Source organism: Chiloscyllium plagiosum, chromosome 1, assembly GCF_004010195.1.
Source record: "Chiloscyllium plagiosum isolate BGI_BamShark_2017 chromosome 1, ASM401019v2, whole genome shotgun sequence".
In the NCBI taxonomy this organism is placed as follows: Eukaryota; Metazoa; Chordata; class Chondrichthyes; order Orectolobiformes; family Hemiscylliidae; genus Chiloscyllium; species Chiloscyllium plagiosum.
Genome location: NC_057710.1, coordinates 44,321,716 through 44,341,067, shown reverse-complemented (window position 1 = coordinate 44,341,067; position 19,352 = coordinate 44,321,716). Strand labels below are relative to the sequence as shown.

The 19,352-nt window shown below is 37.9% G+C and overlaps 1 protein-coding gene across 4 annotated transcripts in view; it reads left to right on the top strand.

Annotated features, from left to right (window-relative positions):
• The window catches only part of il11ra (interleukin 11 receptor, alpha), an 85,245-nt gene extending 76,712 nt beyond the window's left edge, over window positions 1–8,533 (top strand). For 2 of the 4 annotated variants that reach the window (XM_043681737.1, XM_043681899.1), the window contains 3 exons: window positions 1,124–1,234; window positions 3,076–3,166; window positions 5,108–8,533. In XM_043681737.1, coding sequence (XP_043537672.1) covers window positions 1,124–1,234; window positions 3,076–3,166; window positions 5,108–5,174 — 269 coding nt within the window. In that variant the 3' untranslated portion in view covers window positions 5,175–8,533. The remainder of the gene's footprint in view (window positions 1–1,123; window positions 1,235–3,075; window positions 3,167–5,107) is intronic. The other 2 variants (XM_043681816.1, XM_043681992.1) reach the window with 2 other exon arrangements.
• The last annotated feature ends 10,819 nt before the right edge of the window (window positions 8,534–19,352 follow it).

The following is a 19,352-nucleotide window of genomic DNA, read 5'->3' as shown; positions in this document are numbered from 1 at the left end:
TTGAACCACTGTATCCATTTGATATAGATGGTCACATTGCTGTTCGGGAAAGTCTAGCAACCCTGAAGAAATGGCATTAGTTCTAAGTCAGAACGGTGAATGACTTGGAGGGGACTTTTATGGGCGGCACGGTGGCACAGTGGTTAGCACTGCTGCCTCACAGCGCCAGAGACCCGGGTTCAATTCCCGCCTCAGGCGACTGACTGTGTGGAGTTTGCACATTCTCCCCGTGTCTGCGTGGGTTTCCTCCGGGTGCTCCGGTTTCCTCCCACAGTCCAAAGATGTGCAGGTCAGGTGAATTGGCCATGCTAAATTGCCCGTAGTGTTAGGTAAGGGGTAAATGTGTAGGGGTATGGGTGGGTTGCGCTTCGGTGGGGCGGTGTGGACTTGTTGGGCCGAAGGGCCTGTTTCCACACTGTAAGTAATCTAATCTAATAACCTGTTGGAACTTGGAGGTGGTGGTTTTCTGCTACCATCTATCAGCTAGCATTATTCTTCCAGAAGGAAGTGGTCATGGGTTTGGATACTGGAAATTCTGTGTACATTTGAACCAGATGCTTTGTCAGTTGAGAGGAGAGCAAATGGAAGTAGAATTCATTTTACTCTTTTCAGCCCATTTGCTTGACCTTCAGTTGAACAATAGTCTTTAACATGGCAATCTTATAAATAAAAAGGAAGGTGATTTTTTTTAAAATGGTAATTAATGCCAAAAGACTAGTTGAGTGGTTGAGGAGGACATAGCAGACTTACCAGTAAATTTCAGTCCTTTAATTGCAATCAGATTGTGTAACATGAAATGTCAATTAATTACAGTATATACCATTACATGGAGCGCTGTTTTGCTTTTACTGTCCAGCTATGCACAGTGCTAATTCATATTGTAGACTATTCATTTGAACACTTACAGCTAATTTAACTTCTGGCATTTAGGAAATCCACATCAATATGTTTGGATAGAATTAACTTAATGTTGCAGTAGTAATGTTTCCAAGCTTAAAATTGTACGTAATGCAAAGTTTCTGTGTAAGCCTCTTTATGCAAGTCTGTGGAGAGGTAAAACATTCTTGTGTGATTTGTTTTGACTTTGGAAATACTTTAATAAATCAATATTTGTATATTCCAGAAACCACTACAGAAAGTATCCAATCTACTTTCACCACACAGATGATGGACTTTGTACAAACTCACAGTCAATCAACAACACCTACCCTCTCTCCAAATGTAATCCCTTCAAGTAAGATGAGTCTGATGTAACTTTTGGTACTATGTCAAGGATTTAGTGTTTAAGGCCAAATGCCATCAGGAAGGCAGGTCCAACTCTGAACAGACTATGCCCATAAAGTAAATTAGGAAAAGGAAACTGGCATCAACTTTATTTATATTATTAAGCCTGTATAAACACTGCACCAGTGAGTCCTTTTTTAAATGTGTGTGTGTACAGATACATGTGCACATTCTATTCACATGAGAGCTGTCTGTATTGATACAAGATTTTTTTTTATGTTAAATCAAATAATGGAGAAGTTTATTTCACTGAATACTGGAATACTAACATTTTTGATTGATAAACTATTGTTTTGTGGATGTAGGTTTGCTCTCTGAGCTGGAAGGTTCATTTTCAGACATTTCGTCACCATACTAGGTAACTTCTTCAGTGAGCTTCCGAATGAAGCACTGGTGCTGTAGCCCACTTTCAATTTTTATGTTAGTGTTTCTTTGGGTTGGTGCTGTCATTTCCAGTGGTGATGTCATTTCCTGTTCTTTTTCTCAATCACCACAGGAAATGACATCACCAACCCAAGGAAAACCAAACATATAAATAGAAAGTGGGCTACACCACCAGTGCTTCATCTGGAGGCTCACTGAAGATGTTAGCTAGTATGATGATGAAACGTTTGAAAATGAATGTTCCAGTTCAGCGAGCAAACCTACATCCAGAACCTCAACCTGAGCTACAAATCTTCTCAAAACTCACTATTGTTTTCTATTTCTAATGAGGTATATGAACACCAGGTTATGTGGACAATATACTTTATTTCCAAAAGACTTTTTAATTTTGGCATGAAGTTGTATTTTAAAGCAGCTCAAACACTGTTTTAAAAGACGTTTCATAGCTTTTTTTACAAAAGCATTGATCAAACAAAACTTGAGAGCAAGCCAAATGAGGTAGTATTGGAGGGATGACTTACCATTTGACCAAAGGGCTGTTTTTTTTAAAAAAAGGGAATTTTAAAAAAGCAAGAATGGTTTTTAATTGAACTCATTAGTTCCTTTGTTTCTTGAATATTGTAGGTGGAATTCAACACCTGCTTCACAATAAGGCTTTTGGTGAAGGGGCATATAATCAGGTGGGAGGGTAAGAGTGGAAAGCCACTGCCTCTCTCTCTTCCAATTAAGTCTGTGGTAGGATGTGGTCAGAACATTCGTGGAGAATTAGATGGTGCCTGATTATTATTTCATTTTAAAACTAAATATGAGAATTGTTTCAGGGATGAGGGACTTCAGAGAAGGGTGTTTGTCTAATTTAGAGAGAACGTTGAAAATATATTTGATGTAAAAGGATGGTGAAGGGAGTAGATGGAGTAATGCTGTTCCCATTGGTGGAAAGGAACAATAAAAAAACTTGACACCATCCAAGAGAAAGCAGCCTACTTGATTTGCGCATCCACTACCAAAGATTTTAGTAGCACCAGTGTGTACTGTCTACAAGCTGCACTGCAGAAATTCAAAGATTAGACAGCACCTTCCAAATCCATGACTACTTCCTATTGCGGAGCCAAGGGGAAAGGCAGGAGACTGGCACCAGCTGTGTAGATCTGGTAGTAAGGCAGCACAGACTTCACAGACAAATCATCTCCTGTGTTGTAACCATTTTAAAAAAATGATTCTATAAATTCCCCCTCAATAAATGAAAGTAAAATTATTTTATAAACAATAGAGAATGAGGTCCACTTGCTAAAAAAAAATGAAATTAATGCCAAAATGAAATTTTAAATTTTGAGACTGATTTTAGGCAATGTTATCCATATGGTCCCATATGTATAATCTAACTTACTTCCATTACTTTGACCACAGGTTCTGATGTACTTGATAGAAATACTGTCATACTGATCTCAATCGCCACTTCAATTGGCATCTGCATTGCAGCCACTACATTTCTGTTATGGTAATTAAAACAGTATTTGTATTTTTTTTTTGATCTCCTATTCTTGTGAATTTTACTTATAAACCAAGCTGATGTTATTACTGGGAAAATTAGATTGAAGACTGAAATTTGGCTTTTTTATTTAACAAGATGGTATTTCATTAAACATGTGTTTAATGTGCTTTCCTTTATTGTTCAGAGCATTGAGTATAAGAGTTGGGAGGTCATATTGTGGCTGTACAGGACGTTGGTTCGGCCACTTTAGGAATATTGTGTGCAATTCTGATCTCCCTCCTATAGGAAGGATGGAGTTAATCTTGAAAAGGTTCATAAAAGATTTAATGATGTTTGCAGGGTTGGAGGGTTTGCACCACAGGGTGACGTTGAATAGGCTGGGGCTTTTTCCCTAGAGCATAGGAGCCTGAGGGGTGACCTTAGAGAAGTTTATAAAATCATGACGGCATGGATAGGGTAAATAAACAAGGTATTTTCCCTGGGGTGGGGGAGTGCAGAACTGGATGGCATAGATTTAGGGTTAGAGGGGAAAGATGTAGAAGATTCCTGAAGGCAACTTTTTCACACAGAGAATGGTGCGTGTAAGGAATGAGCTGCCAGAGGAAGTGGAGGAGGCTGGTACAATTACAACATTTTAAAAGGCATCTGGATGGGTATATGAACAAGAAGGTTTAGAAGAATATGGGCCAAGTGCTGGCAAATGGGACTAGATTCATTGAGGGTATCTGGCAAGCATGGATGAGTTGAACTGAAGGGATTGTTTTTGTGCTGTACATCTCTATGACTCTATGCTTTGCTTAGGTCTGGTTTTAACAATAAAGTGGAAATTTATGCAAAAGCAAATAGAATCAATCAAGCTGCGTACATGTGACACAATGGTTTTGAAAGATACAATAATCCCATCTATCCCAGATCATCACTTTACAGTATTTCAACACCAGAAAGATTTTGTTTTCAATCACATCTGTAGGTTTAACTTTATTTTTATTTCAATACCTGATCTCTTATGAGTTTGGTAGTCTCTTTCTTCATTAGTCACACAAATGAGCTTAACCTTTTTCAACTTCAAGTAACCCATTCACTGTTCCAACTAAACGATTCTAGTCTGGAAGTTTCAAATTAAAATCCTTCAATTAAGGTAATAGATTTATCTTTTCTGAATTCTCTCAAAGAGAAGCTGTTCCATATACCTACCTTATGCTGTTGTGGTTGATAGCACCTTTAGGAATGACCAGGAGATGCAGAGAATTCCTCAAGATGATAAGCCTTTATTTGCAACCAAAAGTTGTGGCCATCAGAGAAGTCAACTCCGAAAACAGGCGAACAGCGAAGATACTAATGTTTATGTTGTTCTAAAAGCCGCGCCCTATCATTAGCATAACCAATCGCACTAAACCTAAATTATATCCCCCTAACCAATCAGACTCTGCCACAACTGTCTTCCGGACTGCTGCAGACCATCACGTTTTGCCATGATCATCTTTCTTCACCTTTTGTCACCTAACAGGCCTCAGTCACGCAAGGCTGATTGGAGCATGCAACCCGGACCTTGCACTTGTGCAACATCCCAACATGTATTACTTAGTTATATAATCATATTTACCATACTACCAGGATTTCTTTGAACTAACTAACAGGTTTTCTAAGGAATGTACCTCAATGTTTATTCCATCTGCCTATAAAACTCTTCCAATGCAAACAAATCCAGTTCTCATACTGGGTTTACCTATGATGCTAGCTATAACTTGACAGTAATGAGTAGGGCATTCAGTCAATCTACTTTTGGTTTTAGTTGTGTGCCAAGGTTCTTGATTAAATTTCCATTGTGAGGTAAAATAAATCTTAAATGTGCTGGCTCATTAATCAGTTTAATTAGTTGCCCATATATGAACCAAATGGTACTGAAACTACTGATAAGATATTCTTCCATTTGTATTTTCCTCTCAGGATTAGAAGTCGACGACAAGAGTTGGATAAGAATGACATTCTGACCAAGAAGGCACTAACCCTTTGATAATGTGGTGTGTATCTATTTGGGACAACTCAACTCTTTACCTTTGTGCAATCTTCACTTTTATAAAACCGGAGATTTGTAAATGAGGCATTTAAATTAACAATTTAAAACCCAGCTTATTCTCTATGGTTGATGAGGTATACTAATAGTCAGGCATCAAAACCTTGTAGTTTTCAAATTTGATGTGTTGATAAATGACTTGGAGAAAGTTACCACTTGCCCTCATTTCTTCACTGCCATCCCTCCTTACCTAGAAAAACAGATGAAATGATATGGAAGATGAAGAATGGTACAGAAGAACACTTGAGGGTGGATTTGAGGTTGTCACTCAGTTACTTCAGTCTTTTGAATGTTATTTGATTGCTTTTGGGGAGGAGAGTGGAATTTTCTACAGTTCATTTCATGTAAAGTTATTATGATTAATTTAGTTTTGCCTTCCCAAAAAGAACGTATGAACAATGAGAGGAAGGCTACAGTATGTGGATGTTATGCCAGGGTAGGCCAAATTGACTAGATAATCTTCGTCATTTTTCTTTGTATTGCTGATTTTAAAAGAAAATCTACAGTATAGCACTAGATTATGTGACATTGAATTTTATGATTACCATTGGCCATTTTATCATTAAAGGTGGTTTCTGTTTACAGCTCAGCATACATATTGTTGAGGGAGAATTCTGGCTACTGTATCACATGGAGAACCTCTTCACTATTGTACAGTTCTTCAACTAACTGAAAAACATTGAAGAAATTGATCACTGGGCTTTAAATTGAAGGAAATGTCCAGAATTGCCAACTAAATAATTACTAGATTTAACTGTTTAGTTATCTTGACGTGAGCTATTGTTGTACCATCCTTTTACTTCACAAAGCTGTTTAAACGGCTTGAAAGCCAATCTGTTTAGATTCCCAGTGAGATTGCTATACTTCCCGAATATAATTATCCCTTGCGTTTCATTTGACTTTGTAGTCACTAATACTCTAAGGTTGTCACTGTGCTGTTGCAGATTTGAAGTAAAATCTTTTGATGCAGTTTTATAACTTTAAGGGTTGTATAAAGAGGAACATGAAGAACCCAACAAGCAACCTACAGTTGTTTCTGCTATAAGACACGTTTATTCAACACTAATTGACTATAACAAGAATTTAGACTATTATTTGTAGAATGCGAACTTTCCTTACATGTATGGCTATAATGTGATTCTGGTCCCATTGGTTTAAATGGTGTTGCTATTATGTTATTTCTTATAACACGGGATCGCATTATATCAGAGCAGACTGAATAAGTTCTCTGTTGTATGGGTCACACCAATAGGAATATCATGGTCAGTTCAGACGGTGACACAAAGGCTAACTGCCGGGGGGGGGGAGTGGTCAGCATGATATAATGGTTACAAAATAGCTGTAAGTGCTATGGATCACTCAATCTTTATTGCTTTAGTGACCTACATGATATTGTTGCCACTTGCAACAAGATGATACCAACAAGTAGAACTAAGTTGAGGAAACATTGTTTTTGAGTAGATATCTGAGCCTGTTTGGGACTTCTGTGCTTATCTTAAAGCACAGCCTTCAAGAAACTGATTTACTGTGACAGAATTTGGGGAGCAGGGTGCAAGAAGTGAAAAGACAAATAATTTATTGAAGGTCATTATTGAAGTATTGAATTGCTGTATTCAAGGCTGGTCACTTTAATTAAATTTTCACTCATTACTGAACTAGTTACAAATGTAGTACAACATATTCCAATTCCTGAGAGAAATGGTCTAAAAAATGACAACATTTCTATGGTCTAATATTGGTCGAGATCAGGTGCAGAAGTTTGGAATGGTTTCAGGGGCTATAAAAATGTGATGAGTGAATTGAAACTCGTGAATATCTTAAAAGCACATTGAGAAAACAAATAATTTGGCATTGGTTTATTGATTCAAAGGTAGCATTTTAGAATTGATTTAGATTTTTTTCTTGTGGGATAGTTGTGAAGAGTTAAGTCAAATACTACTTTGCAAAATTGTTACAGCACCAACCCCATCCCATCTGTGCCCCCTTTCGTAGGAGGAAGACACCTAGCCGCTCGTTATGGCTGTACACATTTCCTTTTTGAATACCAAAACTGAATCTGTCCCGTCACAATCTCAGGCAATGCCTTCCTCATACCCCTGATACTCCCACTTGATGAAACCTTTTCTCATGTTGCCATTTTCTCCTCTTCTATAACATTTAAATCTGTAATTCCAATTTTGATTCCACCAGCTGCCATGATGGGAGATTTGAACTCATGTCCCCAGAGCACTGTCCTCGCTCTGTAGTTTATTATTCAGTGGTTACTATTACATTACCATATGCACAGGTTGAAAGTAAGTCTACCAGATACCTTTAACAACAGGAACCAGTTATACGAATCACAGCATTTCACTTTTTTCTATATTCCCTCAAACAAAACATCTGCTTGACAAATAATGACTTCTTAAAAAGAGAATTATATCCATATAATGTATAAATACTATAATTTTGTTGGTTTAGATACTATATAAAATTGAATGTCCCTTTGTGCCAAAGAGTTATTATAAATTATAAAACAAAACAAATGAAGCATAAAAATATTTATGCCTTTATCATTTTGGTCAGCCTTTAATTCCAGATCGATCATCTTCGTTGCAAATATTGAATAAAGCTCCAAATTTAAAATTTGAGGGGACTGCACTTTTGTTATTTACACACATCAGAGCGAGAGTGTCAGATATTGTGGTCGGAGATTTGGCTGATTTAACTGGAGGGGCTTACATAAACAACACTTAATGAAACTCTGCAGGCGTCATACACAGACAATTGCTTAAATTTGAAACAAAGCCTAAAGGCCTAAGTCAAGTGTGCAGTTGCGGTTCTTAAGTTTGAATAATGTATTTGCTGCATTCTTGATGCCTCAGTGACACCCAGTAGACTGATGATGCAAATACTTCCTGCACTAGTTTGAAATGAACCAGTGACATAAAATTGGGGCTGTGCACACTGGAAGTGTATTTAGTTTTGTCTAAAAATCCTAAAGTTGTGACTGCATCCTAGCCTAACCTTTGTCTCCAAAGCAGTGTCTGTCAGTCACTGGCAGGCACTTGTGCAGGATAGGCTGCCAGCACTCGCTGATGTTTCCAACGGTCCCTTTTTAGTTTCCCTTTGTATCACAACTGGTATCAGAAAAATACTACACCTTGGCATCAGACTGTGATGTCTGTGTATATAGACTCTTATTGATACTAAACTTTAGACGTACTGACAGGTGGTCATTTAAGAAGCTTATTATGAATAATTTACAATCCATAATATAGCATGTTATTCATTTATTAAAATATTATTTAGAAAATCAAGTTTGTCTAAATGTCTGCAACCTCTTTGTAATTTTCAGTGTGAATTAATAACAAAGTATTTTGCAACTTGTAAAAAAGTTAATATCACTTTTTTCTAACTATGAATCTAGTACACATCTAGTATGTGTATTCAAATCTTCAGAAATAAGGCAACTGATGGATTTTGAAGTACCAGAACACTGTCCATTTCATGCAGGGTGAGATTTGTCAGAGTATCCTAAAGTACTAATAACAGATATGCAATGTCAATCACTGCTGCAAGAAAAAAACCGAGAAAATTGGTATCCAGTAAGTGATGTTGCTAATAATTTCTAACTCCAGAAATTGCTGTTCTCTAAGGCCCCTATACAAGCAGTGCTTTTCAGGCTAAGACTTCTAGCACTGGTGGATTACCATAATTTACTGGAGCTAAAGAACATCAAATGCTGTTTTTCTGATTACATTGCAAACTTTAGGCTATGGCTGTTTTCTCTGGAGTATCGGAGGTTGGGGGATGACCTTAGAGATTTATAAAATCATGAGAGGCATGGATAGGATAAATAGACAAAGTCTTTTCCCTGGGGTGGAAAAGAAACCTAAAGGGTAACATTTTCATGCAGAGGGTGGTATATGTGTGGAATGAGCTGCTAGAGGAAGTGGTGGAGGCTAGTATAATTGCAACATTTAAAAGGCATCTGGATGAGTATAGGAATAGGAAGGGTTTGGAGGGATATGGGCTGTGTGCTGGCAAGTGGGACTAGATTGGGTTGTGTTATCTAGTCGGCATGGATGAGTTGGACTGAAGGTCTGTTTCCATGCTGTACATCTCTATGACTCTAAGAAATGTAAATAGCTTAGATGTGATGGTCTATGACACCATTTTTTCATGGTTTTCATTTTCACATAGGTCACTTAAGTAATATTTAAAGGCAGCTTTTTCCCCAGAACCATAATGCTAGATCTTTTAATTTTGGAAATTGCTGTGTCAAAGGTGACAATTTTGTGTAGCAATTTGGACAACATAATACAGATGTGACTGTTCAGGGACAGCTGGTACATGGGAATACCACCTGAAAACTGCCCTCTAAATCACTCACTACCCCTTTCCTAAATGTTGCTGGGTCAGGTTTTTAGAAGTCGCATTCTAACAGTACTGTGGTTGTACCAGATGCTCGTAAAAGACAATTTTCTACTTTCTCAGGGACAATTAGGAATGAACAGCAAGTGCTGACCATACTAGGTTTACCAACATTTATGGTATAAAAACATTTAAGCTCTGTGATGCTTTTTTAAAATAATGCAGTTCAACCACAATACATTTACCCTTGAAAATAATGTTTTATATAATAACGTTTCTGCTGTTGTTGGGATAGACTAACAAAATTATGCTTGAAGCCAGACACCACCCTTAAAACTGGTTATGATAACAGGAAGAATTAATTATTAAGAATTTCCACTGTGTTCAGGCTTAAAATTAAACTGGCTGAGTAATTTTCAATATTTTAAATTTAGACATTGAATTTCCACTAATTTTAAAATGCTATTTTTTCTGGGTAATCCTATTTTCAACTGTATTAACCAAATAACACACAAACACATCAGGGATTTTCTTAATGCAACTTCTAAAAAAAAATGTTTTTACTGGTTCAAGGCACATTTTGCATTGAATGGGAACTTCAAGAACATTTAGACGACTAATTGTGCCCAATGCAGAAACTCAGGATGCTGATTTAGTTTGGCTGAGGTAGGCATGTCAAGGGACAGCTGGCTCACCACACTGAGCTCCCATCAACTTTTTAAGAGCTGACCGGCAAGCTTGTTATCCAATTGCAAGCCTCAACAGTGGTGTCCCTCTCAATGGCAGATTCTGGGTCTGAAAGACCATTAGGTTAGGCCTAATGTTTGGGGATCTAAAGATGAGAAGCTAAGTTTCTTTTTTGCTTCACTTGGGGGTCAATGGGCTCAGACGCAAGCACAGAGGGGAGGCTGACTGTGGCTATTGCTGTCTCAGATTCTCCTCACACCCAACCTGACAAGTCAATAAAACTTGCACTTTATTTGTTGGCCAGGAGACAGATAAATCAGGCTGCTGGTGAGTTGAGATCCTTAAGTGCCAAACTGATAAGTGGCGATAACTCAACTATCATTGGACTTTTGATTCTGGTGAGTCAAGGAAGTTGCCAATGTACTTTCTCACCCAGTGCTGGAGTGGTGAGAAGCGGGTGTGTATCTCTCAAAAGACAACTTGCCCTTCTCAGCACCTTCAGGGATGGAAAATTGCAGCCTCTTAAGTTTAATATAGTCAGAATTTAAAATTTTTTCAAGCATTACTAAGCTAAATGTTCTTTCCTTATTCTTTGTTCTCGAAGGTGACATGTCTTAGAATAGAGGAAATTAAAAAATAAATAAATATCCAGCTGATGTCATGCTGTAGAGTTGGCTGGTTGGGACTGTACTTGATAATTAGAACTCTTGTGGTAAGTGAAGGTCTTGTTTTGATGATATTATCTGAAGAGGAAAGAATTTTGTGTGGGACAAGAGGAAGGATGGAATTTTCGTCAAGGTATGAATAATTCTGTTTTTATGAAGGAGGATAGATAATCAGCAATTTCTGTCTCCTAGTTGAGTTGAATGTTGATTTATTTGTTGCCTTTTGCAAAAAGAATTGTCAAATCTCAATGTGATACCAACTCATATAGGCTTAACACATGGTGGTGATGGTTTACCCCTTACAAATGACAAAGTAACAGCTGTTCCTAGCATATAGTGTAATTTTGTCTGCAATAACTTTTGAAGTATTCATATCTGATGGTCAAACTTGTCCTGTTTGTAGTTACTTCATTTGGGTAACTATGATGTTTAGTGAAGGCAGTATGGTATTTGCCAGTCACCAGGTTTAACTGCCAACCAGACTAAGTATTGTTTGGACGAGCACATGTTTTAGTAGCAGTTTGGGGGATTACCTAACCATTGTCTTTTTAGAAAGAGATTATATTCCCCCAACTGGAAAACAACTATCACTGGAGACTTGAGCTGTTTGAGAAATTAAATTATTAATCTCTACTAATTTCTGATGTTGAATTTAGATTTTACAGTACCTTAAAAGGACAAGGAAATATTTCACTTTAAAATCAAAATGTAAAATTTAGTTTTATTCAGAATTGATAAATCTAACCTGTTTTGGAGTCTAACTTTGGTATTTGACTGGACTATTTGGTACTTAAGTGAATATTCAGTGACTGTGTTGGGGATGCAGTAGCTTTGCTTCTGAGAAAGAGACCTTCATTAATTTAATTATCAATGCATTACATTTTTAGTAGTTCCCACAAAATTACTACGTACCAGCTTTATTCAACACGTTATTGCATCTGTAACATTTTTAGTAAGCTATTAACTGGTTCCTGAAAACTGCCTCCCATATATAAAATGTGATTTTTCTTAAAGTAGAAAAACAATTGTTGAAGTTTATTTTTACAAAAACTATTTTGAGTAAAGTTTATCACAAATCTTTCATTACAGGAAGTATTGTCAATTTAATTGCATTTGCAGGTTTTGTTAATGAAAACCAGAAAATGTCTTGTTTTTCACCGAATATTCTATTTTTGTTGTACTGCAATTGGAATATTCTTGTACCCAATTACATTTTGAAAATAAATATGGTTTTGAAATATGATATTAAAGCCCTTTTTCACATTCAATTATACTTGTGCAGGACAAAAATCAATAATTTTCTCATTGCAGAGAATTATAATGTTTAGAGATAGACACTGTGGCACATCTAGACACTGGGTACATTTGGCTATTTAGATATCTCCTCCCCTAATTCAGCAGAACCCATTTTATGGGGTGGGTTGCGGGTGAGGGATCGGTTGGTGGGGAGGAGAAATATGTGATTGCACATGTGGGACATCAGAATTTAGCAGAAGCATTTGAAATCAGCCTAATTTTCACTGGAACATTATTCCACACTAAACAAAGGGCAAATAAGGTGTATAGAACTGTCAAGCCAATGACTACCTGTGTCCATGTTGAATTAAAAATGTTTTAAGTTTCAGTAAATGTCGATAAGTATTATCTGTTATCTTAATGTTTTGCATAAACCTATCATTTGAACAAGTTCAAAGGTTAATTGGCTGCTGCAAGGTAAGACAGGCTGCTTTTGTGGGGTTATGAATACAGATTAAATACTTGATAACATTTAAATATATTGTATAGACAGGCTATATTCTTAAAACTTTATTTAATCTCAGCATGACTCTTGAACCAAGGGAAAAGATGGGGAGATTGGTGAGAGTGGGGATGAAGGCCAGAGGGTCTAATATTTAACAAAGCAGCTGGGATGAATCCCAGGAAACCCAAGTTGGGTAGTTTTTGTATGGCCTGACTCGGCAACTCTAGAACAACAAGGACAGCAGTTCCTCCAAGTCCGACATTACCTGGACTTAGAACTATCTATCACCATTGTGTCACTAGGTCAAAATCCTGGAACTCCCTTTCGAACTATAACAATCCTATGGGTGTACCTACAGCAGATGGATTAAAGCTGTCAGGTGACCAAGACCTTCTGGACAGTAATTAAGTGTAAGCAATACATATTAGCAATGTTCACATAGAATCCCTACAGGGTAGATGCAGGCCCATCAACCCGCAAGAGCATCTCACCTAGACCCACCTGTAATCTGCATTTCCCAAGGATAGTCCACCTAGCCTGCACACCCCTGGATACTATGGACAATTTAGCAGGGCCAATCCACCTAAGCTGCACATCTTTGGGAGGAAACAATGGCACCCAGAGGAAACCCATGCACACAATGAGAATGTGCGAACTCCACAGACAGTCATCTAAGGATAGAGTTGACCCTGGCCTTGAGGCAGCAATAGTAACCATGGAACCACTGTGCCTCATTTAAAAAAAAACTTGTACCAGGGAAAATTATCAAAAACTAGGTCAAGATAGATTTTAAGGAATGTCTTAGCATCATACAATGGTTAAAGTGAAGAAAGCTAACCAACCCATCAGATGTGTATTGGCTCCGCACAAAAGCAATTCATATAGTTGCCTTTTTCTTTACATCTATACTTTTCCCTTCAGAAGCTTAATTGAATTCACTTTATAAAACTATTGTTGAACTGTCTCCATCCTATTTTTAATTCTAATCACTTGTGATTTAAAAATCTTTTAATGTTACCTTTTTTTTTTGCTATTTCCCTTTAAATGTATACTGATTCTCTCAACCTATGCCAAAACTAAATGGATCTCTCTATTCTGTTTAGACCCTAAAGGTTTAAACAACTCAATCAAATGTCTCCAAGATTTCTAATCTACCCTCATACCTGGTATGTCTTGTCCTCAGCACCATTCTTGTAAATCTTTTACACCCTCTCTACAGATTTCACAGCCTTTCATTGAAGCCAAATCAGTATTAAGTTTCATCTTAACTCCCTTGATTTTGCACTTTAAATTTCTAAAGGCCAGGATTTTGTGTGCCTTTCACTTTCTCAAACTTCTCCAACTACTTTCGTATATCTGTACTATTTCTGCACCAGGTTTAGAATTGTGGACTTCAGTTCATATTTTCTGTGCACATTCTTTCCACCAAACTAGGACTTCATACTTCTGCATTAAATTTATTGTGCCATATTTGCCCATTTCACTCTGTCAATGTCTTTCATTATCATGCTTGCAATTGACAATATTTCCAAGTTATGTCATCTCCAAATTTTGACAGTGCTCTGTATTCTCATTAATATGGTATCACCTAGTGGTTTAGGAGTCCCAGACATCAGTTTTCAATATAGTTGTTTTCAGCTAAGCACTAGATTACTGCTGCAGTTCCATCAAATTTGAGTCATATGCTCAAGATTAGTTATGATTGTTTTTTTAAACATCATACTGAACACGTAAAAGGGACTTAATGTATGCAGAATGAACTTTAAGAATATATGAAAAACATTATTTTATAGGCGACTCAACTTAAGGTTTTCATTACTTCTCTTATAAGGACTGAGAGGAGGAGGAGGAACTGGGGTGCATTGAGTTTTAAAGTGGCAGGAATATTGAGTGGTTAGCAAAGTATTAGGGACCTTAGGCTTCATGAATCAAGTTACTGAATAGAAAGCAGATGAGTTATACTGATGATTAGAGGTCTAAAAAAGCCACATGTCAAGATCTGGTCACCACACTTTTAGGAAGGGATATGAGAGGAGGCAGAAGAAATTTACCAGTATGGCTCTAGGGTGGGGGGAATTCTGATAGCTTTTCCAACCTTTGCTAGCAAAGATTGTTCTCCTTGATGAGAAGATATTAGAGATCTTATACATAGGTAAATAAGGATAATTTCCTATTAAGAGGATGGGATAAGGACTGGGGTATTTAAGGATTTGGGCAAGAAATACATAAAAATTCTTCCTCATGTATTATGAAGCAAATGGTAGTGATCTGAAACTCACTACCCATGGGGGTGCAGAAAAGGAAACATGACTTCAAAAAGAAGTCATATGGGCACTGGGAAAGGCATAAACCTTCACACCTATGGAAACTTGACAGAGATATGGAATTGACTGACTCATTAGAATAGAGTAAAAAGATCTTCAATGGTGTAAGTGACGAAAGCCCAGATCTTCTAGGCCATGATTGTTGGACACTAGAAGTATGCTAGATGATGAACAATGGGATCCCTCCGAAATCTCACTGCATTCTCTCTTTGGGAATTGCTGAGGAAGCTTGAATCTCTCATGGGTATTTCCAGTGTCGAAACTTTATTGCTGGAACAGCACAGCAGGTCAGGCAGCATCCAGGGAACAGGAGATTCGACGTTTCGGGCACAGGCCCTTCTTCAGGAATTCCTGAAGAAGGGCCTGTGCCCGAAACGTCGAATCTCCTGTTCCCTGGATGCTGCCTGACCTGCTGTGCTGTTCCAGCAATAAAGTTTCAACTTTGATCTCCAGCATCTGCAGACCTCACTTTCTCCTCGAATATTTCCAGTGTCCTTTTGGATCCTCTGAAAAATCTCCCAACTCCTCTGATTTACTTGGAAACTTGTCAAAGAAGCATTAGACAGAAAATGTCAGTCTAACTTTGTGCTCCCTCCTCAAATTCCTGATTACAGCCCAACCTGAAATAACTCTAATATCCTATCCTAGTCCCACCTGACCCTGATACTCCAACCTCTTACATACTTAGCTTCTCTTGGTAGCATTTCAAAATAAACTTTTGAACTCTCTTTACCTGAATACTGCAGCTACAGTTGTAAAATATGTGTCTGGCTTCTATACATTCTATGTGCTGCTGCTACTTAAGATTCATCTTTGTGAATTGTTATTGTCTTGAAAATTAATGTGGAATTTAATTATAATATGATCGCCATCCCCAGTAAATCATTGACTGTAATATTAGATGTCAAACTGATTAATCCCTAGTTGCTTCCACAGCGTATTGCTCCAGGAAACCATCATGAAAGCATTTTACAAACTCCATTTCCAAACAAACCTTGCCAACTTGATTGGTTCACTCTATATGAACATTAAAGTGTTCTCCTTCTATTACACAACTTTTGTTACATAATCCAATAATTTATTTTTAATGCTATGGCCAATAGTTTAACTGTTCGAATCCAACAAGCTACTCCCATTAGTGTTCTCTGATCCAAGATACTTTCGTATAAATGTCCCTACGCCACCTTTAATTATTAGAGCCACAATTCCTCCCTTTAAAATCCTGTTTATCATTTTGAAATGTTGCTTACCCTGAAGTATCTATTTCCTAAAACTAGAGGGCATAGGTTTAGGGTGAGAAGGGAAAAATTTAAAAGGGACTGAACCTATATGTATGGAATGAGCTGCCAAAGGAAGTGGTTGAGGCTGGTACAATTCAACATTTAAAAGGCATTGGGAAGGAGTATATGAATTGGAAGGGATACAGGCCAAGTGCTAGCAAATGGAACTAGATTAGGATATCTGGTTAGCATGGACGAGTTGGACTGAAGAGTCTGTTTCTGTGCTGTACGTCTCTATGACTGAATGACCTTATCACGTCTCTAAAGGCAGGTAGATCTAAATCATTTGTTTTTTTAAACATAAAATCTTCAAATATGGATGCTACTGCTAAAATAAAAAGTTAGCCTAATGGTGATCATGTGACACATCTTGTTCACTAAAGAGTCTGGCCTACATGGAGATGTGGTTGATTTTGGCAGTAAATAAATAGAGACCTAGGTAATAATATCCAGAGCAAATCAACATACTGGAATCTAGATAATCAGGTTTAAGGGATTATCAAATTACATTCATTTCTCCAGTATTATCTTATAATACTAATTTGTCTGGTTGTGTTTCAATGTATTTTTCTTAAAACATGAAAGCTGCATATTGGTCAATAGAGAAACAGCAAAAAAATCAAAAACCATTAATGTTACAACACTACCACTTGGCAGGTGCATAACATGCATTAAGATTTTTTTTAAGTCCATGCCAGACTTTTAATCATGTACAGGACAAAGTAAATAATCTAAAGCCGTATTGTCGGTGAACAAAATTTTGCTTAGAGAAAAGTGTATATTTCCATGACAGGAAAAATCAAAACACTTCAACAGCTTTTGTTCATTTACATTTTGAGTGCCATGTTAAATCTTGAGTTTTCGACATTGTTGTGTGTGAATCACAAATGCCTCTTAATACTCATCTTGTTGAGGCATCGCGTCACACCTGCCTGCTGGAGAGCTGGTGAAAGACTACAATACTCCTTTCACAGAGAGTGCATTGAACCACGTGTGAATCGGGCAATGGGGAAGCCACTGGCATTGCTTTGCTGGAATCAAGACCTTAGGCAGACAATCAGGTTGGTTATAAAAAAGTAAAAGGTTATCATGGGTAGGAGGGAATGTGGTAGAAACAGATCAGCCATGATCTTAATTGAATGGTGGAGCAGGTGCACAGGGTAGAGTGCCCTATTGCTGCTCCTAATCTGTACAGGTAGTTCTTCTATAACGCGATGGTTGCATTCTTGCACAATCCTGTGTTATAGCAAAATCCCACTTTCCCAACAATAAGTGCTGTTTCTAATGTAACCACGTTGCAGCCAACACGTTTTAAAAGTTCATGCTTTAGAAACAATGTCCTCAATCAATTGCATAAGGAAAGGTGACTTAGGGATAGTCAACATGGCTTTATGCGTGGGAAATAATGTCTCACAAACTTGATTGAGACTTTTGAAGAAATAAGAGGATTGAGGGCAGAGCAGTAGATGTGATCTATGTGGCTTCAGTAAGGCATTCGACAAGGTTCCCCATGAAAGACCGGTTAGCAAGGTTAGATCTCACGGAATACAGGGAGAACTAGCCATTTGGATACAGAACTGGCTCAAAGGTAGAAGACAGAGGATAGTGGTGGAGGGTTGTTTATCAGACTGGAGGTCAGTGACCAGTAGAGTGCCACTACTTTTTGCCATTTATATAAATGATTTGGATGTGAGCGTAAGAGATATGGTTAGTAAGTTTGCAGATAACACTAAAATTGGAGGTGTGGTGGACAGCAAAGAAGGTTAACTCAGATTACAACAGGATCTTGATCAGATGAGCCAATGAGACGTGGCTGAGAAGTGGCAGATGGAGTTTAATTCAGATAAATGCGTGGGGCTGCATTTTGGGAAAGCAAATCTTAGCAGGACTTAAGCACTTAAGGGTAAGGTCCTAGGGAGTGTTGATGAACAAAGAGACCTTGGAGTGCAGGTTCATAACTCCTTGAAAGTGGAGTTGCAGGTAGATGGCATAGTGAAGGAGGCGTTGGGTATGCTTTCGTTTATTGGTCAGAGTATTGAGTACAGGAGTTGGGAGGTCATGTTGCGGCTGTACAGGATATTGGTTAGGCCACCGTTGGAATACTGTGCATTTCTGGTCTCCTTCCTATCGGAAAGATGTTGTGAAACTTGAAAGGGTTCAGAAAAGATTTACAAAGATGTTGCCAGAGTTGGAGGATTTGAGCTATACGGAGAGCCTGAACAAGCTGGGCTGTTTTCTCTGAGTGTCGGAGGTTGAGGGGTGACCTTAGAGGTTTACAAAATGAGGGGCATGGATTGGATAAACAGACAAAGTCTTTAGTTCTGGACTCCCTGACCCCAGAGAGAGGACATAGGTCTCTTTTATATCTTTTCCCTCTCACCCTAAACCTAAGGGACAACTTTTTTCACACAGAGGATGGTATGTGTATGGAATGAGCTGCCAGAGGAAGTGGTGGAGGCTGGTACAATTTCAACATTTAAAAGGCATTTGGATGGGTATATGAATAGGAAGGGTTTGGTGGGATATGGGCCGGGTGCTGGCAGGTGGGACTAGATTGGGTTGGGATAATTGGTCGGCATGGACGGGTTGGACTGAAGGGTCTGTTTCCATGCTGTACATCTCTATGACTCTGTTAATGAAACACACGTTATAGCAGAATGAATTGTATGTACAACAAAGCTAAGCAATGTGGGGAGATGACTGCACACTAGATGACAGTGGCCCAGAACTTAATTCAGGCTGAAGTGGAAAGGTAAGTACACAATCACCCCACTTTCAACCCCACCACCTCCCAGAGCAAAAGACTATTTTTTGTTTTACTTCCAATTGACTTACAGAAACCACACCATGTGCTCTGGCTGGAATCAGACAAAGCTTTAAAAACCCAAAGATAAAATGAAATATTGCAGTGTATTTTTGATTACTGCAGTAAAAGCTGCTAACTGGTATTGCTCCAGAGGATGCAGTCAGTCAATCTAAAGGCTAAATCTAATTTAAAAGGGAACAAAACTATTGTTCCTTCAAGGTCATGGAATCATGTAATTATACCACATAGGAGGCAGCTA